Source organism: Phaethon aethereus (genome assembly GCF_964289735.1).
Source record: "Phaethon aethereus genome assembly, chromosome: 2".
NCBI classification, from domain to species: Eukaryota; Metazoa; Chordata; class Aves; order Phaethontiformes; family Phaethontidae; genus Phaethon; species Phaethon aethereus.
In genome coordinates this window covers 106,465,614-106,491,659 of record NC_138582.1, presented here as the reverse complement: position 1 = coordinate 106,491,659, position 26,046 = coordinate 106,465,614, and the positions used below count along the sequence as shown (strand labels likewise).

The following is a 26,046-nucleotide window of genomic DNA, read 5'->3' as shown; positions in this document are numbered from 1 at the left end:
GGCCCACGTGCATCAAAGTTGATTCTGGGAGCAATACAGTCCTGTTCTTATGGCAAGGCACTTGAGAGAAGTATTTCCAGATCTAAACTGTCTTCCTACTTATGTGTGGTATAGTTTATCTAACTTGAATAAATTATCCCTTGGTAATAGAGAACTGACAAGATGGTGAGAGGAATATACCTGTAGTCCTGAAGTAAATGTTCCAAAATACTTCATGCCACAGGTCAACTTTTGTCACTAATAAGAACCGCTACAGAGGGGCTTAACTGCACTCAGTGCAGTTAAACACCACTTGTGGCCTCCTTATTCAAGTAGACATTCATTGACAGGTGTAGTTAAACCACTTGTTCCCAAATTATAATTCATGAGGCCACTGTTCAATTGTCCACAAGTGGACCATAAAAACAGATGAAAGACTAAAACATACCTCAACCCTTAGGAAACTTGGCAATTATTTCAAAAATTTTGGAACTATAAAACCCTGGTGACAAAGTAACCCAGTATTTATAGTATTTATTTAATTTTTTTAAATTTTCTTTTAATTATTAAGGTTATTTTGTTCAGTTACGCAAACAGACTGAGACAAGCATCACTATCATTTTAAAAGTAAGAGAAAAGGGAGAGCCACAAAGATTGCTTTGCTCAGCTTCCTAAATATCTTGCAAAATTTACCCTCTTCATGCAACCAAGAGTGGTATCCCAGTCATTTTTTCTGGGGAACAGATTTTTGAAAGGGTCGAGAACAGTAAAATTCGCTTTGTGTTCATTAATGGATTAAGGAGGAAGCAAGGTTCATTAAGATGTGATGAAGCCCAAAATTATATGAGGAAGAGCAAAGAAGGAATATGCTCAGAGTTTATTCGTTAGGAAACAGTGCAGAGGCCCATGCCCAAATTTAATAGACAGTTTTATCAGGCATTATTTCTATAGGCAAAGGAGTAATCCATCTGATTAACTGATTTGGAAACATGAGTCAGACAATGGCAGTCAATAGCTGTAGCCGAAGGATCAATATTGCCTGTAAGGTACTTCCAGAACAACATGCCCACTCCTCTGGCAAGAACTCTTATGAGATAATTTTTCAAATCCAGAATGTTTAGTGTTTGGAAGGTAATTGAAACAGTAACTAGATTCCAAATGTTTTTGATACAAAATGGCATGGGCATATTTACTCAAGACAAGGACATTTACATGGGCAGCCAGAGACAGGAGTAGACACCACCCTGTTGTAGGCAGCAATGGCCAATAATTTGAGGGAGCTGCAGAAGTACATATTCTCTTAGCTGCTGTCTGCTAATCAGAGCACCTACAATGTTTTCCATACAGTGTATAGGGACCTTGGTAAGGCCCTGAAAACAGAAATTCATAGTTTGCACAGACATAAAACTGTATTTTCCAAAAAATAAATAGTCTTGTTCACTTTTGGATGTATTGGGCTGTGAATGAGGACTGAATTCATCCATTTTAGTGTGAGAGAGGGGTTGAAGCAGTGAGCTGAAGTCTGTGCCAAAAATTCTGAGAACAGCCTTGAACCTGAATCTAAGTAATGGTTCCACCAAATGTTGTCCTTCTCTGCCATGCTTAAGGAAGGAACAAGCCCAATGACAATAACTGTCAGATATCAGGGTACAATAGAACGTAAGCTTTTAAAATAAATTGGCTCACTGAGATTGCTTATCTTTTTTTATATGTTACCAATTATAATCATTGGTACATTCTTTGAAGACTTGCAATGCTAGTGAGCAAATATTTATGGAACAGTTAGGACACATCTATAATTCCTACAATGCAGTGTCAAGAGGCATAGGATGTCTAAATCAGACTTTTATTTAGACTAATAATGCAAGTTGATTCCAAGTGATACATGACCATTGCTTCCTCCAGCCCTCCAGAGTCTGGAGTGACTAGCTACCAGCAGTGACACCTGAGCAAGGTAAATTTACTGAGTGCAGTTTAAGACTCCTATACGTACTTGGAATGTTAGCACTATGACCTAGATTGTACAGGAAAAAAACTTTTCTAAGCATTAGTCACAACCACAGTTATTCCACAGAGAGGTGCTGCATGTGTCAGTTCTCCAGCATATGGTGAAGTGTTAGGTGCAATCAACCAGAAAGGTTTAGGATTAGATACTTCTTCCCATTCTGTGAAAGAAGAATGGTATGGCTGTTACTTAATAGTTAAGGTGTTGATCTTTAAATTTCACTTCTAATGAAGGATTTATTTGTTATTATCACCATCTCTATTTTTCTTCTGCAATTTATAATATTTATAAGGATATTGAATGCAAAAAAAAGAGTTGCTTTTATGTTTATTTATATAGGAAATTATGTAATCCAATTAGGATTATGGACTCTCATATGGATGGACAGTACTACAGGCCCATTCAGTGTTAAAGTTGGAAGTCATCTGGTTTTAGTTCATCTTAGTCTGTAGTGGATATACATTCCTACATATTACTTTTAGCATTATTCACTCCAATTGTACAAAAAGTGGAGTAGAAACAAAATATGCCATAGAACTTCAACCAGAGGCTGCTATGAACTCTTCCAGAAATAGAGTAACTCAGCGTTCTCCTATCTTCAGCAAGTAAGTGACAACAGCAAAGCTTTTCACAAAGTGTGGCGCTCGGATCTTGCTGACATCTTGGAGGTCACCACAATGTATTTAGTGGATTAGTAAGTACGTGTCATGTAGATATTTTAAAGAAGTCCTACTTAGCTTTGCTGGAGAATGACATAGTTTGAATCAGGGACAAGTTTCTCTAGCCTTTTCCATAGCTGAAATTAGAACTCTAGTAGGTTATAATATGTCTTGGTGGCAAAGAAAGGTCCCCACAGTATGCCAATTAACACTCATTCTAAATATTTAAATTTGCCAGGCATTTCAGTTTATTGTTTGTCTTTGTTAACATCCCTACTTTTAGCTTGTAGATATTGAACTGTGACCTGTGGTAAAGTTCTAGAACACACTGTCACAGAAAGATTTTCATAATGATAAAGCAGAACATGTACCCATCAAATCCAGCTTTTACAGTTACTCGAGAATTTTTTACGGATTGGGAGGATAGAAAGAGGTAAATGGATTTCTCGTTTAAAATAAATTTTTTTGGGAGTATATTTGACTTTTCCATTTCACATGTCATAAAGAGGTCAATTTTTAAAAAGGCTTTTCCTTTAATGATTATCAACATTTTTTAAAAAGTAATTATTATTAATTTTATTTCCCAAGACACGATGTTAATAAAACATTTTTGGTCATATTTTTTAAATTGTTCCAAGCAGCTTGGATAGTTAAAGAAAGAAATCCTTATCCCATCTTTTATAATAGCAACATCCCTTTATCATCTTTTTTGTTCCTGAAAACCTATTTTTAACTATAAATGTGAAATTGTGCATGCAATATATTGTACCTACAGGCTGAAATCACAGAAAAGATCTCACCTACCTATAAAAGTCAATAATGTCTGCATCTGAGCTGTTACCTTTGTGTCTTCTAAAGAAAAATTGTTACTTATAAAATGTGAGTTATAGTAAGGTAAATACCTAAAACGTAAGCTAAATCTATCATAGATGTCTGTACTACAAACATCTACAGCTATATAAGATGAGTCTCATATGAATGAGTCTGTGGTCAAGTTCTTACAGACTGGGATTTTCAAACAAGGACAACGCATGTTTCCCTTAAAATGGGTGGAACAGATATCCCAATCTCATGCTCAGTGTCAAAGAATCCAGCCCCAAATTCTGCTGCTTCCCTGTGCTGGACAATGGGAGCAGTTTTTGAGGCTGGAAAAACTCTGCTATATTATCTTCCATAATAATCAGCTAATAATTTAGTTCTTCATTCCAAAAATGTTCTCTGCAACATCTGCAACTTCTGACATTTGAGGCACTCTCTTTATCTGGACTGAAAAGGAAGTCTGTGGTAAATTGCTCTGAGCCAATTTTGCACCAATGTGGTTAGAGAACAGCCCCATGACCAGATCTTGAGCCTTTCGTACAACACAACATATCCCTTGTGGTCTTGGAGCCAGTCACTCGGTCCAGGATCTCAGCACCGGCTACAAAGAACAGAGGAGCAGAGTGCCCAGGCACAGCAGCACACAACCTCTGTGCTCCTCTCAGCAGCACTCCGATGTGCCCTGTAAGTGCTTCCTAGAACTCACTAACCTAAGAGAATTTTGTCCTGGAAGGACTCTTGAGCTTCTTCAGTACAGACACTAAAAAAGCGTAGATAGGATGCCTGTTTGAGAACACACGCTATCCATGTACAGTGTGAATTATTGTTCTTCAGGTGGCACTGCATAGCTTATGTGCATGCCACACCTGCTAAGGAGGTTAAGAATTGCTGTTCTGTGCCTCTTCTAGCAGCCCCATGCCCTTATATTATAGTGTAATTAAGACAGAGTGCATCTTACATGTGCTACTTGGCTCTGTAAGTCTTCAGTTACAATTTGCAACCGCAGAAGACAAAATAGAGATGTGCCATGCATACATACCCACTCAGTAACCATTGCTTACTTAATATTAAAGCTGCCTGAAGGAAGACAGTTCCATTTCACAGTAACTTTGAAGGTTTCTATCACAGCAGAAAGAAACAAGCCCTTCAGAGTGTATTTTTATTCAGATATCCCTTAGAAGGATGAATCCTGAGTTTATCCTGAGAGTGTATGTGCACATTTAGAGCAGAGAAATATGAGAGACGCAGGCTCAAGTCCCTTTTGTCCTTGCTTCAGAGAAGATTTCTCAGATCATTCTTAAATTTGGTAAAACTACTACAAATCGCTCCCATTAAAATGGGATTTTTCTGCTGAAAAGAGTTGTTAAGTTGTAACGTATCACCCATCTAACAGCTGGCATACAGTAGCATTCACAATTGTGTCTTCACAGATCAAACTTACCCATTATTCCTGTGCGATATACACCGTAGAGAGATAATCCAGTTGTGGCAGCATTCCAGACTGTCCCAATGACAGCGTACAAAAGGATGGAACCGAGATTTCCAAAGAACAATCTATTTGGCATAAAGTATCCAGCATCCAAAACAATGGGGGGCAGCAGGTAGAAGAAAAACACAGTTGGTGTAAGGGCGAAGGAGGCAATGTGATCTGCTGCCCACACAATGCCACCAAGGAAGAGACCAAGAACAATCAGCAGGGCACTCTCTGGAACCACCCGAGTGACTTTGTGGGACAAGTGGAAAACTGCAAAGAAAGAGGAGAACAGTTTGTCAGAATTGGAATGGAGAAACAATTTAGCAACAACTGTTGTTATCTGGCAATGTTGACTTCACACAAACTTCCTCCTTTCATTGTTATTAGACTCAAAATCATGCATGGAATACATGGGATACAGACAGTGTCAGAACCCAGCCACTTATAAAATAAAATACTATTTTCAGATTTTATCCAGCATATTTCAACTTATATGAAACCAATATTCCATGACATTTATTTCCTTTCTCCATACAAGATTTGTTTAGGGGAAGATGGTGTTCTGTGCAAAGCAGTAAAAGAAATGCTAGAAGTGCTGAAAATGTATGACTTTATGTATCTAAAAAATACACATCTGACCTCCCAACATTTGTCTTTAAAAATGATCAGCGTACTAGCAGGTTTATTGGAGGATGGGAGAAGAATGCTGAAATAAGAATGAGTTTCAATTTTTTAAATTTATGAAAAATGTTATATGTCAATGTAGCCTGCAGCAGGAGCAGAATGGAGCTGATATCATGGGAGATCCCTTTTGGGCCTTTTCTTCAAAATCCCCCTAGATAAGGATTTCAGTTAATTCAGAGGCTTTCTGCAGGAACAAGGGCTTTAGTAGTGCGTTCTTCATATATAGATGTATTTGTGGGAAATGGTTCTGCAACAGGCTACTTTCTTTTGTATAAACAGTGTCATAAGATCTGTATCTTAGAGTAGCATGTCAAATCTATTAATAAAGATGAACAGTATATGGTATCTATTATAGAAAAACAAATAATGGTATGGTGTGGTAAGACTATTAAACTAGCCAATAATTAGAGAGAGAGAAAATTAGAGAGTGCCACGAGTGCTAAAGAGACAGAAAGATGGCAAGGCCAAGACAGGAAAAATAGACTGTTCAAGATGACAGAAATGCAAGTAAGTGCAAATATGTGTGGCAACATATATTTATAGTGCACTTGTTAGGTATCAGAAAAAAGAGAAAAAACAGAGAGAAGAACAGAGAGAAGTCAAGTCTACAAAGAAAGATGGAACATGAAAAAGGAGGTGGCAAAGGTGTTTGATAATAAGGAAGCACAGGTGTGCTAATTTACTTTCTTGGGATTTCTGTGAGCTTTTTTCTTCAGTTTATCTTAAATATTGATGTGTCCCAGGTGGTCTACACCCTGGCATTTTGTGATATTGATGCAATAAATGGGATTTTACTTATATAGCTTTGTGTTGAAAATGTGAGTTTCGTTTTAGGAAGAAAATTCCACTAAAAGCCACTGAGTTTCTCCAGGTTTGAGCATCAGCCTAGAATTGTGTCTAGAAGCTTTTACAATGCTAATGCAAATTAGCTCAAAACGAGTTTGGACCAGAAGCCATCATGAAGAATTCCAGCCTTTTAAGGTATAGTGGAAGAATTTTTCCCATGACTAGGCAGAGTTCTTAGACCAGGTTACTTTACTGAAAGACCATTGCTTTTGTCCCAGCCAAGTATTTGTCCAGGTCAAACATTTACTAGTTACCTTTTAGAGTGTTTTAAGAGCCTCATTGCTGAACTGTCTGTCTTCATCTTGCCTACATCTACACAGGCAATGTTAGAAGCATCACCCATCATTACAGTAGCCCCACAACAAGATGGTTCCTACTGGTCGTATAACCTCCATGGCCTCATCAGAATAGAAAACACAAAAGGAAAAATTACAACAGCCAACCTATACCAACAACGAGCATGAACATAGATATCTCTAGAGTGTTTGCAGACAAGACTTGAAAACTAAGCCATGCTAAAACATAGCTTCAGAGTGGGATTAATACAACAGCAGTCACACATGAAAGCAAACCGATTCAGTGAAGTTGGCTAAACCATACCAGTTTCCTATATCATCTGTGTCATATAATCAATAGCTGAATAACAGTTCACAGAAACAAACGCTGTTGTTTTCCCAGTTAGTTCCCCCTCTTTATGATAAAATCCCTTGGGCTTGCATTAAAAAAAAGAGAAGAAATTAAATAAAGAAAAACAAACAAGCTACTATTCCATGTGTATAAATTGTAGCATTTAACTTCTCAAAAGTCTTTCCTACTGGTCATTCTTGATTCCTTGGATTTCCAGTCAGTGAATTATCAACTAATTTATCACCTCACAGAGTAGGGATTATCTCCTTATCCCTGAAAATGAATGTTGCTGAGCTAGTCTTACTAACCCAAGTGTGTTTTTCCTACTCTTATGTTTTAAGATAAGCCATGACTAGAAGAAGTTAAAGTTAAAAATTTAAAAAAAACCTGTGAAGACTTTTCAGAACTAGACATCTGGTAAAAACCCAATGTCCAGCTGAAAATTCATATTCTGTAGAATTCTCACCTTTACAGCCAAAACCAGTTTCTCCCACAGAGTGCTGGGAAGCCAGCCTGATTTTGGGAATAACACTGTCTCCTCCTAGAAGTTGCATGTTCCCAGTGAATCAGCTACCTCATATCTGTCTGTGTTCCCTTTAACTCCAATCGACTGATTATCTGTACCAGATTTTAATACTATCAGCAATAAATTCTTCTACTCTGTTAGTTTAGGAATGCAGGCTGTAGACAGGAAAGTTATTGCATGAAACGGGGGTCTAGAGAAGTCTCTTCTCTTTTTTGCATTTCGCCCAAGCAAAACCTGAACACTAGACCGTATTTGTTTTAAGGTAACTGCCTAGCTAACTCTGCAGGCAGATAGCACTCAATATGATTAGCAAAATCCTAGTGTCTGTAAACACAGAGATATGTAAAAGGAAAATACCACAACTGATGAAATTCAATGAAATAGCTTTAGACTAAGATGTAATTAGAACTTGGATCGATGTTTGATTTCATATTTGCACTTACAGTGATTGTTTTTTTTGTTTTCTGGCTATGTGCATAAAATATATTTAATCAAGTTTGTGCATTATAAGTATTTATTACATTTATAGAAATTGATAGAGATAGATTAATTCTAAATTGACTCCTTCATTTTTTTTTAACAATTTATTATCCTGAGGTTACGTCCCTAATACATTCTGAGTGTATTACAAACTGACATAACGACAGTACATTAATTTCATAAAGTTTGCCTTTACTTGCTTGGGAGAGATCCAGAAATAGTGCCACAAAATTAATTATGTCCCCACAACAAAGTAGAAGAATTGGAAGCTTTAATTACATCTAAATGTCTAGCATGACCAGATATTTCACCTGACTGATGAGTAAAATACAATCCAGCAATAATGGACAAGGACTTTAGTTTGATTCTGTTGTGAAAGAAATTACAAATATCAGGAAGGATAGCATGCAGTGCTGCACAGATAAATTACTCTGTGAGGGACTTAGAGGTGAAATTAAGTCTATTTTCACTGCTGTTAATAATGAAAAGTACATGAATATATTTTAATGAGGAGAGGGAAAGAGCAAAGAGAGAAAAATTGTAGCCAGTCCATGGCATAAAAGAAATAACAGTGCACAGATCAATCTTGTGATCTATAATTTTTAACATTTATCATTTACAATACATCTACATAAGTCTAGACACAGTAGTAGTGAAAAAGTTAAACATATGCTTTCCATCCAGTACATGGCAAACCTGGCTTGAAAATGAGTTGGACTGGCTAGTGGATAAACCGTGTTTAAATTCAAGCTGAGCGTTGCTGAATTAGAAGCTTTCTACAAAGTTAAGAACAATTACATAATACAAACTTCCTGGAAATTTTTTCTGGCACTTCCTTTGAGATCCAAGAAAAGGGACTGTGACATTTAATGTATCTGATGAGAAAGACAAAACAATTAGCAAACTATGATTTGATGGCTGGAACCAGTTTCTTTTGACTCAAAGAAAGAAATATACTTGAAGAAGCAAGTTCGGTTTTATCACCTTTTAAAAACATATTAATTTAGATTAAAGCCTTCAGTGGAATTTACAGCAGTGAACTATCTGTTGCTTTCTAAGGCCGTCTGAGACTGCTTTGCAAAAAGTGATTCAACAGAATAATCTTTTTCTCATTCATTAAATGAAATTTAGATAGAAAGGACTGGTTAAATAGCAAGAATAATAAATAAAAGAATAATAAAGAAGAGACAATGTACAATTCATGCTCAAGTCACTTAATATTTGTAGACACAGAGAAAGTTTTCTGAAGTAGGTTTCTCCCACATTTCTTTCCAAATTCTCTAACAGAGAATTCTAACCTGTTTTTAAAGAATACTGACTTTTGCTTATGAAGCGAAAGATTTCAATGATTGACTTAGTTCTAAAATTTTGTGCTTTGTTTCCAGCTGAAATTAACAATTCAAGATAGATTTGCCACATTTTGAAAATACAACACTGTGAAAGTAAAAATCTGAAACTACCTATTTAATATACTGTTAAATGTGAGGATTTATATGGACATTTCAGCACTATCTCAAGTGACTAATAACATTTCCATTAACTTTGTTAGCATAAAATCAAGGCCCTGAAAACACTGAAATAATTTTTTCAGCTAATATCACTGTCCCAGTCAATCACAAAACCTACTGCATGTGCACAGTCTGCAACATGTCATCCAGAAAAATCAAGAACTGACTTATTATAATGTTAGTAATTATTTGCTGAAGTTTCTTTTCCATGTATCTTTGGATAAAATCTAAGGAATCACAAAATAATTGAGATTACTAAAAGATTTTCAACCTCTTTTTTCAGACTTATCATTTCCATAGTTCCCATGAAAACATAGATATGAATTTGCAAATATTCCTTAGCTCCTCCTACCACTCCTACCTCACAGGTGTGGGGTTTACCATATGCATTTTTGCTAGTGGGTCAAATATGTACTGATAAGTATGCTATTAGTTTACTTTTCAGTTTTGACTTTTTATTTTCACTTGTAAAGATTAAGTTATATTAAATTAAGCCATGAGTGCTTATAATTCGAGTTCCAAGTCTTGATTCTCTGTAACTGGTGAGACCCCTTGCTGTTGACCAGAGAGCAAAATGCTGCTAACTTTTCTTCATGATTCTTTATGTTTACTTTACAGAGATGCAAATAATAGTTATCTCCAAGGCAGTATATAATCAGGTTCCTGTAACGGCACAACATAGAAGCTATTTAAGAGAACACATTAATAAATTCCACAAAAGAATATTCTGCCCAAAGGGAAATCTTTCTTGTAAACATCTTCCAGCAGCTGGACTCTGACTGGCAAGAATGAAATTTTTGTTTCTTATCTAGCTGTTCATGTTCTCCTCAGCATTATATAGGGGGGCTTCTATTTAAAAACTCTTTAATTCTACCCTTTCTGAAGTATTTTTCGTATTGTCTTCTGCAGATATATGTTATTACTTTTTAAAAAATCTGAAATCTGAAATATATTCCAATAGCACACATGGAAAAAATGCTTTACGTTGCCTATATAATAGCTCAAAGTATAATCAAATACCAGTTTGTGAACTAAATTGATAAAGTGTAGCTTGGCAATCATGCAGTCCAAAAGCCTCAGGAATGTCCCAGTCCACTCCTATTTATGTTGGTCTACACGACTAGGGAATGGTCTAAAATATAATATGCAGCATACATTTTCAAGAAGGGATCATTTTGGTTCCACCATCCCTAAAAAGGATGCACCCCTGGCCACTGCCTTGCTCCATACCTCCGCACACTAGCTGCGGCCAGTTAGTGGATCACAGCTCAGACTAACTATGAGTTATGGCATCTGCCACACCAAGAAAGAAGCAGCAGTGCTGTAGGAATGTGATATGGCCTACACAAGCCCTGGGGCAGAGATTGCAGCATTCATGGTGTAGGAACTGCGTGTCGATGCTTGGGCAGGGACAATTGTGTATTTTCTATCATTTTCCCCCTGTTTTTTATCTGCAAACTCCTTTAAAAGGTTCTTTTATATTCTTAGTGTTTGACAATTTTTTCTCATTAAGCTGTATATGTAGGACATTCAGATACCCCAACCTCCCCAACACCGTTAGATGAAGCTGAACAATCACAGTTTTGAAATTACTTTTAACTCTTGGTTTACTAGCAGTCTCATAGACTCCTGATCTTTATTGGCTGCCTGTAATGTTCACTGTGGTCCTCCCATGCTACCAAGGGCATCGTATGTCCATTTCACACTGCACGTCACCTCATCTCGACTAATAGTGGGTGTTTCTTAAACAATGGACAGTACAAACTCCTTAGGAAAGTTCACTGTTGCAATTGTTTAGAAAATTACTTAACAACGACGACGATTAGTTTCTCTTTTTTCTTTTTAGGAAGGTTAGCTCTCTTCCACTCTTCAGTCACCTGGTCTTCTATTTGATGGGTGACTTTCTTTATTATTTTACAACTTTAATCTCAAATTTCTCCAGAGGTTTTGATACTTGTCCTTAAGTATTTGGTGTTAATTGCTATCTATTTCATATATTTGTTCAAGGGCATGCTTTTCTGATAAGTCCACTTTCTACTTACTCCACTCTTCTACTAAGAGAAGGTTTTTGATTCAATTTCCTGTGTAAAGCAGTTTCCTGTATTTATATTTCTCTTATCATTTGCTATGGCTCCCTTTACTTCTCAACAGTCCTGCCCATCTACTAGTTCTCTAACAAACGTTCTGCACTTGTTATACTTAATTTCTTTATACTCATATGTATTTCATTTTCTGCTCTGTCATTGTAACTCATTATTTTCACATGACGTGCCAGTTTTGCATCCCTGTGCGTTGACCTTAGTTGTACTAGATGTCTTTTTTTAAGATCTCCTTCATGACTTGACTACATAAGTTTTCTACCCTTGCCACATTACCAAACACAGCATTTCTTGCCTGCATAGCCGTAGGCATACCTTTCAACTAATTGCACTTGCTTATGTAGCCTGCACAGAGAATCTAGGAATTTTAATTATGACCATAAGACCAGAAGAGCTATTTGGCTGTGTAGCCAGGCCCTCCATTATCACACCATGTTTAATGATCCTCGTTTCAGAGGATTTTTGCTCCAGCTAAGCCTATGTGAAGGCACACCAGCAGTCCTTATTGCATAGTTAGAGACTTCAGTCTGATTTCTAGCCTGATCTTGTTCACAGCTATTTTATATCCATTTTCCTTTGTGACAGTGATATCAATTTTCTTAAGTAGTTCTTTTTACCTAATGTTAAATCCTTCATTTCCTATTATATAAGCACAGAGAGAAATATTGTTGCTTGTCTTTGGTTTGTTAAACTAAGCCGCCTATTTTCAGTCTTCATTTCAGTGCGCTCTGTCTAGTCAATCTGAGTTCACTTTTGTGGACTCAGAGTCATCAGAAATATAGACTGCATTCTGCATGAGTCACAGTAGAAGCAGGTCCAACAGCATTAATAATTTCCTATGACAATCTATAGTTCAGCTACATCCTGGATTCATTATCACATTGGTGACTCACGGTCATCCTGTATTCACTTCATACAGATGTGTACCTCTCCTCTCCTCATTCACAACCTCATGTAGCAAGTATTGTCATTGGTCCCTGAGTGAAACTGCCCTTGGTATTACTCTATTTCATCCCTTCCCCATGTCGCTAAAATTATATGGTTTTTCTAGTACAATAGCGAGATCTACATGAATACTGGTAATGCCTAGGGAAATGTGTCATCAGAAACATTCAGTAGGATACCTCACCTCTTTGTGCAGTGGTAATCTAAAAAAAAAACAAAACACCACACCCAAAACCAAAACAACAACAAATCCCTGCATAAGACCAGTCCAAAAACTAATCTATACTTTTAACTAAACTCTGGTTTAAACCACCTGGTAATTGTTCTACCCCCTGTCTTATTAACAGGTGAATTTAGGCCTAATCAAGGGAAAAAAAAATCTTCCATTGTGTTCTAAGACTGGTTTGGTTGAAGCAAAGATTCAGAGCATCAGGGAACTGCTTTTCTAGTTTTTCCATGAAGTGTTTGAGCAGACTCGACATGGCTGAAACTGATTATTATTACTTGTATTTGCCTTTCTAATCTTTATTAACAAAGTGTGCTCTGTTTTTTTTTTTTCCTGGTCAGGACACTGGTATCATATTTTATAGTCCTTTAGATTCTGTGCTGTGGACCTTGCAATAATTGTATTCTGCAAATCTTATGAATTAATTTTGCCATTTTGAATTGTTTATATACAAGTGGTACAAAACCCTTTAAGAAAAAGCTTTTACTAATGTCTTCTAAACAATATTACTTAGACAAATCTTAAATGATTTTATTAATCCGTACCTTATGCTTTTACCAAATCTAGCAAAAATAGAAAGTTTTATTGAAAAAAACTTAGAGATATTTTATATCTGAAGAAAGTCAGAGATACAATATACGTGTATTGTGTAACAAGCGGTAAAAGCCATTTTTAGTATAGGCCCTTGGGTACTGTCTTAAAATGTATTACATGAACATGACTATTAATACTATTAAAACTTAATCTTGGACATATTTTTCCTAGGCAAGGCACAAAGTCCTTCATATTTAACTTGTTTAGGTGAACTGGTTTGAGTTTGGTTTTATCCAGCTCAAGAAAGCTTTCTTTATTTGTTACATATGTAACGATCGCCATTTAGAAATTATACAGCATTGTAATGAGCTCATTAAACAGGAGATTTTAGGTCGTTGTTCTTTGTAGGTGAACAATTAACAAAATATGTTAGCAATTAAAAATGCAACCAACATACAGGTCAAGGTTCCCAACTGATAGGTCTTAACATAACAAGATAGCCCCAAGCCAAATAAATTCGAAGAAGTGTGTGAGTAAGCAACTATTACCTCTATAAGCACTTAGAACATAATGAAGTTTAAACAGTCAGGTACAGTTTATCATAATTATGCCAAATAGTTCTTTTTTGAAGGAGCAGTCCCACTGCAATGCAAGTGTGGTAAGCATTTGGCCCTTATGGAACTGAACAGCACTGAAAGAAAATGGGAACAGTCAAAAATAATATTGCAAAATGAGAGCAAAGTACACATTAGAAACACCTTGAAGTATAGAAGAGGATATAAAACAGGACAGAAAAGGTATCATAAAACTGCTTCATTTCCTGTGCAAAGGTATTAGAATTAAGTTTGAAAGATAATCTTCATGCTCAAGTTAATATTCCTCACTGACTGAACTCACTTAAGGGTTACTATGAGTTTTCCGCATTTAGGATGCTGTCAGTGCATGACATTCCATACTGAATACAAATATAAAGAAACACAGCTGAAGGGTATTACATACTAGAGCTACCCAGTATACAAAAGAATAAAACCAGTATGTTTCTGTCATAACTTTGTCCAATTATATGTTAAAAGATCATCAATAACTCTAAGTAGAATTAGCTGTAATTTTCTGATCACTAAGATAGTTTTGACTAAAATGATTGCCTGAGCCTAAAAATCTGTCTGATTTTTCAGTATAAATTAAAAAATCATTTTGGGGCATGAAAACAAGGTAAAATTTACTTTCTGTTAATGGTATACATTGCAGCTGCTCCAGCTTTAAAATTATCTTCAAAACTTCACTGAAATTTATTGACAAATAGTGAAAGCAATTTTTTATGTTTAAAAATACAAAACTGTTTTCCAGTAACACGGAGAGAGCTGAGTTAAATAAAGAAATGCCAGGAAATGCTGAGTTAATTCATTTCACACTATGAATTTTAGAATTAGTTTTTTCCTTTTGACCTTCATTTTAATATGATAAATGAATTAAAACAAAGGTGTCCCTTTGGGAATGCTTTTTCTTTTGCACATACAGATAAAGAACTGCAAAGAAATGGATTACTGGTAATATATGGAAACAGTGGAAACAGTTGTCAGTTGTTCTGGTGTCATGATAAATTGCGTAAAAAATTATCAAAGCCTGAACACAAAACAGAACCAGTTCTTCCCTTTGGTTCGGGTCCACTGTACAAAGAAGAAAAAGAAGAGGAAGAAGAAATAATTTAATGAATCCCAATAGGAGGCTGAAACTCTGAAAATTTCTTTATACTACAGTGACTTCCTGTTCTTCCCCAGTACTTCTTCTTGCAGGGCGAAGTAGGGACTGCTGTCTGTTAGGAAGGACATGAAGGACATAATTAAAGCCTAGGGGCTCGAAGGCTGCTTCAAGTCATGGGGTAGTAAAGCACTTGTTTTCAAGCCTTGGTAGACTGCCTCGCTTCCTGCCTCCGGCGTTCCACCCTGGCAAGATTTTAATTAGTACAACTGGAATAACATGGGACTACAATGGAAGTATTCCTGATTACAGCAGTAAATTAAACAAACATTAAGGTATTCAAATTTAGCAGTGATGCCCACAGACAAAAAAATATTACCAATATCAAGTAGCTCTTGCTTAAAACTGAAAACAAACTTAATTTGAGAGAAGCTAAGGAAACATACCTGGCTAGTTTCTACTGAAAGTGAATACTACTGTGCACGCTGCAAAGCTTTAAAATTTTGCCAGTCTTATGTTGGAGGAAAGGCTCCAGTAGCTTGATAAGAGAAGAGTTTCATCATGAATTAAAATTCTTGTACGTAATTTCAGAAACTCAAGTATGTTGTTTACATATGCTAGGAACTTTGTAATCTCAGATTTTCTAGGTGAGATTATTTTTAACTAACAAGTTAGAAACACTTTTAAGAGAAACACTTCCTATTGCCAGAAGGTGTCCAGAAAGATAACAGGTAAAGGATAGAGTGTTTTCCTAAGATTTTCATAGTGTTATGGAAGCTCCTCAGTGAAGGATTTGGGATTGCAAAACTTTGTCAGGAAATGGAGATGCAAGTAGAAAATTTTTTCTATAAAAATACTGGTGAAATCACTTGTCACTCACCTGTTTCTCTACACACAATTCCCTTTGTGGAGTTTCACTTAATGACAGAATGTCTCTTTTAACATCAGTGGTGCTAGTCCGAAAGAAGATGGTAAGGAACTGAGCAAGGTGATATGTGGGAAAGAAATAGGCAAGGATTCCCATGTTACAATGCTTGCACACTACTCTGTCTATTTGTTCCACAGATGGTTAAGAAAGCACCATTTTCACCAAACAAGCCTGGGAGCTTCTTCTAAACACTACATGCTTCCTTGCTGAATGCACTCATTCCTGCCCATAAAGGAATTTTGCTCAGAAATCCAGATACATCATTTATTTTTCCACAGATTTAAGAAGAGCAAAGTGGCTTAATTTATATCACTCTATTTTTTTCTTGCAAATGGCTCTGAGAAACTGCTATCATTCGATGCGCTTTAACACAGCTTTTAATCAGAAAATCTATAAGGACAAAAATTAAGTAATATGTTAACTCTCATACCTTCATTATCTCATTTGAGAGGTGAATTACAGAATGATAACAGGAGAAAGTAGTTTAAGTAGTGTCCTTATACTGCAAAGTACATGGAAAATAGGTTTGATGTTACAAAACGGGGTAGAAAGGTGATGATGAGACAGCTGTTTTTTTCAGTTATGCATTTGCGTTTTGCAGTACGTGCACATGGAAAATGAGAAAGGTTAGCATGCAAAAGGAAGTTCACACGGAGATTAGTTTAAAATGATTTTCCACAGTGAAGAAAGAAAAAGGAGGGGAAAAAACAACTGGCTAAAGCTGTATTTGAAGTAGCTCACAATTCAAACCTTCTAGTTACTGAAGACGACTGGTTGTTTCATGAAAAAAGGTGGGTAGAAACCAGACACAAATCTCTTCCTAACGAAAAAACAACATCCCAGAAAGTCACACACATAGACTGAACAAGATACACAGTACAAAGTCATATCAACATAGGATTCTTTGCCTTATATAGGAAAGTGTCCTTGATATAGTCAGATCCGTTCCTACATGGGATAAAGATTTGGCATGTATTCCTAAAAGCATCTGTGCGAACATTTATTTTTGGGGACCCCTAAGAATTCAGTATGAATTAAATGTGACACCTACTATATGCCCACTAGTACCTCTTTTTGTCTTCTATTACCACATATATATGAGCTAAACTTCAGTAGAACTATAGAATAATTTGGGTTGGAAGGGACCTTTAAAGGTCATCTAGTCCAAGCCCCCTGCCGTGAGCAGGGACATCTTCAACCAGATCAGGTTGCTCAGAGCCCCATCCAGCCTGACCTGGAATGTTTCCAGGGATGGGGAATCTACCACCTCTCTGGGCAACCTGTGCCAGTCTCTCACCAACCTCATCGCAGAAAATGTCTTCCTAATATCTAGTCTAAATCTACTCTCTTTTAGATTAAAACCATTACCCCTTGTCCTAGCACTACAGGCCCTGCTAAACAGTCTGTCCCCATCTTTCTTATAAGTACTGGAAGGCTGCCAGAAGGTATCCCTGGAGCCTTCTCTTCTCCAGGCTGAACAACCCCAACTCTCTCAGCCTGTTAGGAGAGGTGTTCCATCCTTTTGATCATTTTGGTGTCCCTCCTCTGGACCCACTCCAACAGGTCCATGTCTTTCCTGTGCTGTGGGCTTCCAGAGCTGGATGCAGGACTGCAGGTGGGGTCTCACCAGAACGGAGTAGAGGGGCAGAATCACCTCCCTCTCCCTGCTGGCCACCCTGCTTTTGATGCAGCCCAGGATACAGTTGGCCTTTCTGGGCTGCAAGCACACATTGCCAGCTCATGTCCAGCTTTTCATCCACCAGTACCTCCAAGTACTTCTTGGTTGGTTAGAAAAAAAGAAAAAAAATTCCTGGAGTGGAAAAGCATCAACGTGACAGAAAAACCTGGCTGAACTGATACTGCTTTACACCAACTATAAAATAAAAAATGCAGGTAGGTTAGTCCTGCTTTTGTTCTAAAACAGAAGATGTTGTTTTCTGCTAATATTGGTTTTTTCCCATTAATCTCTTGAAATCCTGTACCTGAATATACTGCTAATCCTAACAGGGAGGAAAAAAATTATGAACAAATGTCAAGACAGAAGCCAAGTTGCAGATGAATTTTCCTTAAATCTATGGATTCCTCACTTTTACATTCACTAGAATCTAAGTAATCATATGATATACAGGATATATTTTACTATTTTCATTTCAGTTATGAGTGTTTGGTTTGTCAGCAACTGACTCTGCTTGATGATTTATCTGTACCATATTCTTAACTGATGAGCAGTGGCCAAAGTATGGGGCTCTTTACCAGGCTTCTTTCAACCTCAGGTACAGATATTGTGTTTTAGGCACTACGGCATGAACACTACTGTTGGCTGTAGTACTGCTTCGCTTGACTATAATCATAAAACATTTTTCAGATGAGGGCATATAGACAAGATTCTACTGACTTTCAACACATTGGGATCCTCCATCATGTGACAGATAACACATGCTACACCAGGCAGTAAGAGGAAAATACAGCTATAGACCATTCATTCTTACTTTTGGGTAGGTCTTTCCTCACATAAGAGCTTCAGTACCCATACATAAGCTGAGTTTCCACCTACAGTGGCAGTTTTATCTTAGACTGGTTTTAATCTTTACTTCTGAATCACAATAAGCCAAAGGAAACTTCATACTTCCTCCTGCTGTTTTTACATCCTCATACTTTCAAACACCAAACAGCATTATTCAAGTGAACATGTCTTAAAAACTATGGTTTTTAGTAAGGTCAGCTATGTTGTATTCCTTAGGAAAGGCTGAAAAATTAAGATGCTTTAATAAGTGCTCAAAAAGAATAGTTTTCTCTCAAAGCAAAAAGTTTTAGCTTTTCACTTAATTACCGTTTTGTTCAATACAAGTATTTAAGACATGAAAACAAGATGTACTTTTGTTTACTGAAATGCTAGGGAACATAAGGCTGCAAATAAGATTAATGTATTATGTACTAATGAATTGCTGGTCCCTTTAACTCCATGATAAATGTGACAGCCCTCCTTTTAGACTCCTGTGAAGTGTAATAACCTCATCCTCAGACCACAGAATGTCTGAAAATCGATTGAATTAACTTGAGCTGGGGGGAGGGGGAAGGTGAATTAAAAAGCATTTATGTTTCACTGATTTCAATGACATATGTATCATACTATGAAGGAAAAAAAGTGTAGTTTCTGAACTTGCCATGTTCCTTATTTCTAATAAAAGATTTGGAAGACTGCAGACCTTTTTTCTAAATATTATCAAGAAGAAAGTAATAAAACCAACCTTCTCTTTCCAGACACTTTTACTGCATAAACAATGTGAGTTTTTACCACTATAGGATACAAGTTTCAAGCTCTGTTATGGATGCTACACAACCACCTAGATAACTGGCCTGAGTGAGCTACCACCGTCCTTGTTTTGCAACCTATCTTTAGTTCTTGTCTTGAATCATAAGACTTTGCTGCATGAGAGATTGTGGAACACAGAAGTAAAAAGAAAAAAAAAGGTAAATACTAAAATAGAAAAGGACTTCAAACTCTGCAACTTCACCATACTGTCCTTTTTTAAACCTGTTAGGTATAATCATGTACAGATCAGCAACAATAAAGCAACCAGCAGATACACAATCCACCTTTAAAAAGCCCAGATAAAATTAAGATTTATAGGATTATTGGGAGCACTCAGAAAGGTGGCTCCCTGATTTGAAGGAATACTTAGCATAACATTGAAGAGAACAAAGTGGTGCTGGCTATTAATCTTGTTTAGGAAATGCCTTGTTAGTGAGGAAAAAACTAAGCCTTGCTATGCATGTTCTTTTTACACCTCTAAAAGGAAACATCCTCTAAGATACGCTGTACTCCACAGAACAACATGTAGAGCCACTGCATAAGTCCCCCTGAGGACAGATTGCCCAAGAGAAAAAGCTATCCTCTTGAAGCTCTGTCGAGCAAAGTCTAAACAAAACTTATATTGCTTATTCATGGTAAGAGATTATGACTAACAGACATATTGATAGAATCTGTCAGACAGTAGTTTATGACAAAATCCTTTCAATGAATGGAAGGTATGTTAACAGAAAACGTCTGATGACAGTTAAACATTTCTCTTCTTTATGATAACAAAAAAACAGATATTAAGAAAATAAGAAATTAATACATACATTTATTTGTTAGACACTGAATCTAAATATGTACATACTTTCTGCTCTTTTTCTTTCTCCCTCACAATCTAATTATATCATTTTTATGCAACATACATAATAGCACTCTTACCTGTAGTGTCCTGCCCTTTTTCTCACAGTACTTTCTATCTTACTTTTTTCATTCTTGATCAATGCACTGATCAACACAAAATTGTTATTTTTTTTTAAATATCTATGATTGCTTTTCCATATGACATCTAGGTAGCAAGAATTAAAGAAACATGAGAATAAATATAGCATTTACACAATATTTCTACTTAGAAAAAGAATACACTATCCTCCACTAATGATCATCCATGGCAACTAATCTAAACAGATAACTGAGCTCAAAATATCTTCATCTACACTCCAGTAATGGACCTTGATAAAATACCAGTTCAACAGTTGAAATGTCCTCCTATCCAGTCAGAGTTTGCGCAGTCTTTTGTGAAGGGAAATGAAGATAGGAGACAAATGAATATCACATAAGGAAGTGATAGGAGACCACCACGGCCATAACTATCATGGACTTGAAAATTCCCTGGTCCTTCCTGTAGGAGAGGAAAGAACTGTAATGATGGAATATCCACCCATATCCTTTTGCTTGTGGGTTTGGGTTTTTTTTGTTGGTTGGTTGGGTTTTTTTTAATTTTGGGGTTTTTTGGGGGGTTCTTTTTTTAGGGGAACAAAGGCAGTATTCTTGAGAAAAATCCCATGAGAAATGTGGAAGCTCAGATAGGATTCCAAAGTACCAGTGCTGCAATTCAGGTAAGTGGAAGACCCAGAAGTAATACCTACTTAGTACAGAGGAAGACTACAGAAGCATGCTTCTATGGACAGAAGAGAGATTTGTAGGAAGCAGATCTATCATCCTGTTCTGCAGGAAGCAGGGTACCCTACAACCACCACCTCCAGCTTTACACAAGCTTCTGCTGAATCAGCTAGCTACTGCTTGAGTTTGGTACTACCGGTTAATAGGTCCCACAGCACATTCCCATCAAGTAATACTATTCATTAGAATATCAGTTCATCTTAGTGAATGGTTTGTTTAAAGTAAGAGATGGAACTCATACTATATCTTCTAAGAGAATGCAGAACAGTGGGTGACACACGAGTGAAACCCACTTGGACCAGAAAATTGAAGCCATTCTGATCAGAAAGCACCCAAGTTAGAGAAGGGCTGAACTTTATGCTGGTACCTTGTCTTTCTTTTCTTTAATTCATGATGGCATGACCATTGTGGCCACCATGTATTCTCCTCTGTATATTAACATGCAATTTTGCTCCAGTTAATCAGAGTATACTGATTCCATCAAAACAGCATGTAAAAGTGTTGCTTCCTTTGACCAGGTAGGATGTGGTTAAAGTTCCATACATGTATAGACCAGGATCTGCAGGTCTAACCCATAGGGCAACCATTTCCAGGCACATGAAGGACAAGAAATTCCTCAGGAGTAGTCAGCATGGCTTCATGAAGAGGAAGTCAGGCTTGACCCACGTGGTTAACTTACATGATTAAATGACAGGCCTGGTAGATGAGGAGAAAGCAGTGACTAGTGTCTACTGGGCCTTCAGTAAGGCCTTTGACACTGTCTCCCATAAGAGCCTCATAGCCCCTCAAACTGTTGCTGTAGGGACTGGATGAGCGGACAGTGAGGTGGGTTGAAAACTGGCTGAGTGGCCAGGCCCTGAGCGTGATGATCACTGGTGCAAAGTCTAATTGGAGGCTGGTAACCTAGTGGTGTACCCCAGAGAATGCTACAGGTTCTGGTCCTGTTCACCATCTTCGTTAGTGATCTGCACGATGGGGCAGAGTATGCAAGTTTGATGGCACAAATTTGGGAGGAGTGGCTGATAGGCCAGTGGGTCATGCTGACATCCAGAGGAACCTTGACAGACTGGAGAAATGGGCTGACAGAAACCTAGGGAAGTTCAGCAAACAGAAATGCAGGGTCTGGCACCTGGTGAGGAACAACCCCAGGCACCAGTATATGCAGGGGGCCAGCCAGTCAGATAGCAGCTTGGCAGAAAAGGACCTGGGGGTCTTGGTAGGGACCAAGTTGAACATGAACCAGCAATGTGCCCTTGCCTCATGGAAGGCTACTGGTATCCTGGGCTGCATGAGGCAAAGTATCGCCAAGGTGCACCTTCCCCTCTGCTCAGCACTGGTGGGGTCACATCTGGAGTACTGTGTCCAGTTCTGGGCTCCTCCATACCAGAGACATGGACATGCTGGAGACAGTCCAGTGAAGGGCCAGGAAGATGATTAAGGGACTGGAGCATCTCACATATGAGGAAAGGCTGAGAGAGCTGGGACTGTTTAGCCTGGAGAAGAGAAGGCTCAAGGGGGAATGTTATCCATGTACACAAATAGCTGAAGGGAGGGTGCAAAGAAGACAGAGGCGGGCTCTTTTCAGTGGTGCCCAGTGACAGGACAAGAGGCAGTGGGCACAAACTGAAACACAGGAGGTTCTCTCTGAACATCAGGACACATTTCTTCACCTTGAGAGTAGCCCATCATTGGCACAGGTTGCCCAGAAGGGTTGTGGAGTCTCCATCCTTGGAGATATTCAGAAGCCATCTGGGCATGATCCTGGGCAACCAGCTGTAGGTCGCCCTTGTTGAGCAGGGAAGTTGGACCAGGTGACCTCTAGAGGTCCCTTCCAACCTCAACCATTCTGTGATTCTATGGTTCTGTGAACTCTACAGGAGTCACAATGTCAGGCAAAATACCAAACTGATGCCTGTGTAACAGGACACTATGCATGTATGCCTGTGTTCTTTCTCCCTAGCCATCAGCTTCAAAGACAGTTACATCACAGGAGCAGTGTATCACTAACTTAAGCCTTAAACACAGTCACTTATCATTGACTGACTCAATTTGAAAGATTACTTTTCCCCAGTTCACTACTGTCCCAAAGTCATCCCCAGAACTAAGTAGGATGGAATAGCTGAGGACCAGAACTACCTCAGTGGAAAACCTGGTCACTTAATTCAAACCAGGTCTTATAGCAGTTTAAACTCTAGACTATGCATTGGAACAGAAAAGCAGGCATTCAAACACTGTATCATTCACTCTGGCATGAATATTGTAACCACTTAAACCACTAAATAACATTTACTAAATGAATTTGTTAAGCATATGTCCAAGCTGTCAAGGCCTGAAAATCTAAATCTAGATATTCATCAGTACTACTATTCCACTGGAGTACAACTGTAACAACTCGATACTACAACTATATTTCAGTTTATGTATGATCACATAACAGCTATACCTCCAGTACAACTGTTAGTACTGATGTACTTACATTAACATAAAGCCATCTTATATCAACCTATGTCATCTAGTCCCTGGAATGCTACTATGCCACCAAACCAATGTAAATATTAATTTTAATAAAGGAGTTAGAATGTTTTAACTATGACAAAATAGTTAACATAAAATCAGTTTTGTGTTTAGACAAGCCCCTCAATCAATGTACAATCTGTTTGCACCTGGGAGATTTTCATTGTGAAATCTTACTGGCTCAAGACCTTTACAGGTTTCTGCATATTTAGTATTTTCCTTAAAGCCCAACTTTTGGAAGTGAATGAATCCATAAAGCTTCCACTTCCCACTTTGTCCCACTTTCAAAAAAGTGTAATTGAAGCAGAGAAAATTGTAACCAAATGTTCTTGAAAATCAGTATATAATCTACCTGGAGATTTTCCGTCTCGGTGTCTGGCTAGTGCTGTTTTAACATTCAGGGTTGACAAAAGGCCGAGGCATTTTTTCTGTCAATAGATGAAAGCAGAAGAACTCACCTAGGCACATATTAGTGAATCCAGAATGACTTCTTCTACTTTCAGTTATTGGAAGGAAAAAACTCTCCAGATCCATCTACTTAAAAACCCTGCTTTTGCATAGGCCTTTCAGAATATCTTCCAGTTTTCTTCTTCCATGAATAAACATTAAATATTTGTGCCTTAATTAAAAATGTTTCCACCTGAGGTCTTACATTGCATCTCAGTCTTCCTTGTCAGCCTGTAGTTTCAGTATTTATGACTTTACAGTGCTTTACATAGCAGCCAATTGGGTGTCAAGTCACTCCTTTCATAGGGGTGAATACTCTGTAAACTGTTTTACAAAAGGAATCAAAATATTACAATATTACAAAGTACTACAGCCATGCTCTGCAGTTTACCAAAACTGTTTTAATGGTCTGTCATTTTAAATGGGTGCCACTTGTTAGCAAGCTGAAGAATAATTAGAGCCTTTGTTTCTTTGGGGCATTAGTTTAGCTGCACTACAGCAGAGATGAGAAAAATCAGAGACTATTTCCTGAAGGATCAAAAAGAATATTCAAATAAGAAATATCATTCAATGACTTTGGGTTCAACACTTCATCTTGGAATAGAATGAGCCATAAAGAAGGTACAGAAGAACTCAGTAATCCAGTACCCCGTTACTTCAGAGCAATTAACACCTGGCAATAATAGGGAAGTTTCATATTTGAATTCAAAACATTAAGCAAACTAGTGGTGAAACTCACTGACTTTTGATAGACTTCTGGTGGTATGAGTCAAAACAACTGGCAAAACAACTTTCTTACTGCCAGGTCAAAGTAATAATTCAGGATCTCCAATACCAGCTTCCCTGCTAAGCATCTCTAACACACAAAGCTCCACAAAACCACAAAAACAAAGGGGACCTCACAAAGCCTTTCACTTGAAGAACCTGTGTACACCTGAAAGTTTGCTGCTTGCACTTATTTGCAGGCCTGTGGTCTGCTGCATTGCCACATGAGAGATTTACAGTCACTTCGGGGGTTTATAGATCACTCTCAGTAATAAGTGGCTTTAGCTCTGAAGACAGTAAATCAATGGTTTCAACAATCTTAAGACTACAGTATTAAAAGGATTTCATTGTTCTACAGAGAACGCCGAGCACTTTGCACACAGGTGCCTGAAAGTAATTGATGGCAGAGATCCTTTCTTAGGTATGCATGCCTGAACTGTATTCAGTTCAGGGCCATTCTCAAAATGCCATTGTTTTCTTATGTAATTCACACAAGTTGCCATTGTACATTTGCTATTCGTCAGGGGACGTAATCTGAATCTTGTCGAATTATACTGTCCTGATATCTTCTTCCCTACTCTAAATAATTAAGACTTGAGACTTGCAAGACTTGGAGGGGGAGGGGGGAGAAGAGAGATGTGCGATTCAGGGAGGCGGGAAGGACAGGAAAAGGATGAGTAAGGTACAAGAGTAAAATGGATATAAAATGTGGAAATAGGCTTCCATTTAGAGATCATAAATTTAATAAAGACATGGCTTACACAGTTGTTCCTAGGACTGGAAATGCTAAGCTATTATTCTATGTTGGAAAATGTTCTTTTCAGCTGCATAAAATTTTGCATACAAAAGGCAATTCCTTAGAAGGCAGAGATTTTAAAGTACTTAACATTCCTACCTCACAGGTATTTTAAAACAGCACTTTGTAAGAGGAAATACTGCCTCTTACTAAAATGAAGACACCCCAGTTATATCACATAGTTGCCAGCACAAATTTATAGCATTTCTATGTAATTGTTTTTAAGATAGATAATAAAAGGCTATATGCAGAAAAGAAACGCGTATGCCTCCGTTATAAGTATGCCAGCCTGTTCCAGCTTCTACTGAGTTCACAATAAAAGCAAGATATATATCTTTTCCTTTTTATCTTGTTCAGGATATGGGGGAAGGTAGCCAAGTCCAGACTTCCTAGTCACAATGCAAAGTCCTTTTTCATATTATCGCTTACCAATGAAAGCAGATTTTAACAAGTACTACAATCATGACCAGGTTGGTAGTTTAAGGTTTGCAGGGTCTGGTAGTATCCTC

The 26,046-nt window shown here is 37.5% G+C and overlaps 1 protein-coding gene across 1 annotated transcript in view; it reads right to left on the bottom strand.

Moving 5' to 3' along the window:
* The window catches only part of SLC9A3 (solute carrier family 9 member A3), a gene marked incomplete at its 5' end in the record, with an annotated part of 53,851 nt that overhangs the window by 22,620 nt on the left and 5,185 nt on the right, over positions 1-26,046 (bottom strand). The window contains one exon of the mRNA XM_081996381.1: positions 4,904-5,206. Coding sequence (XP_081852507.1) covers positions 4,904-5,206 — 303 coding nt within the window. The remainder of the gene's footprint in view (positions 1-4,903; positions 5,207-26,046) is intronic.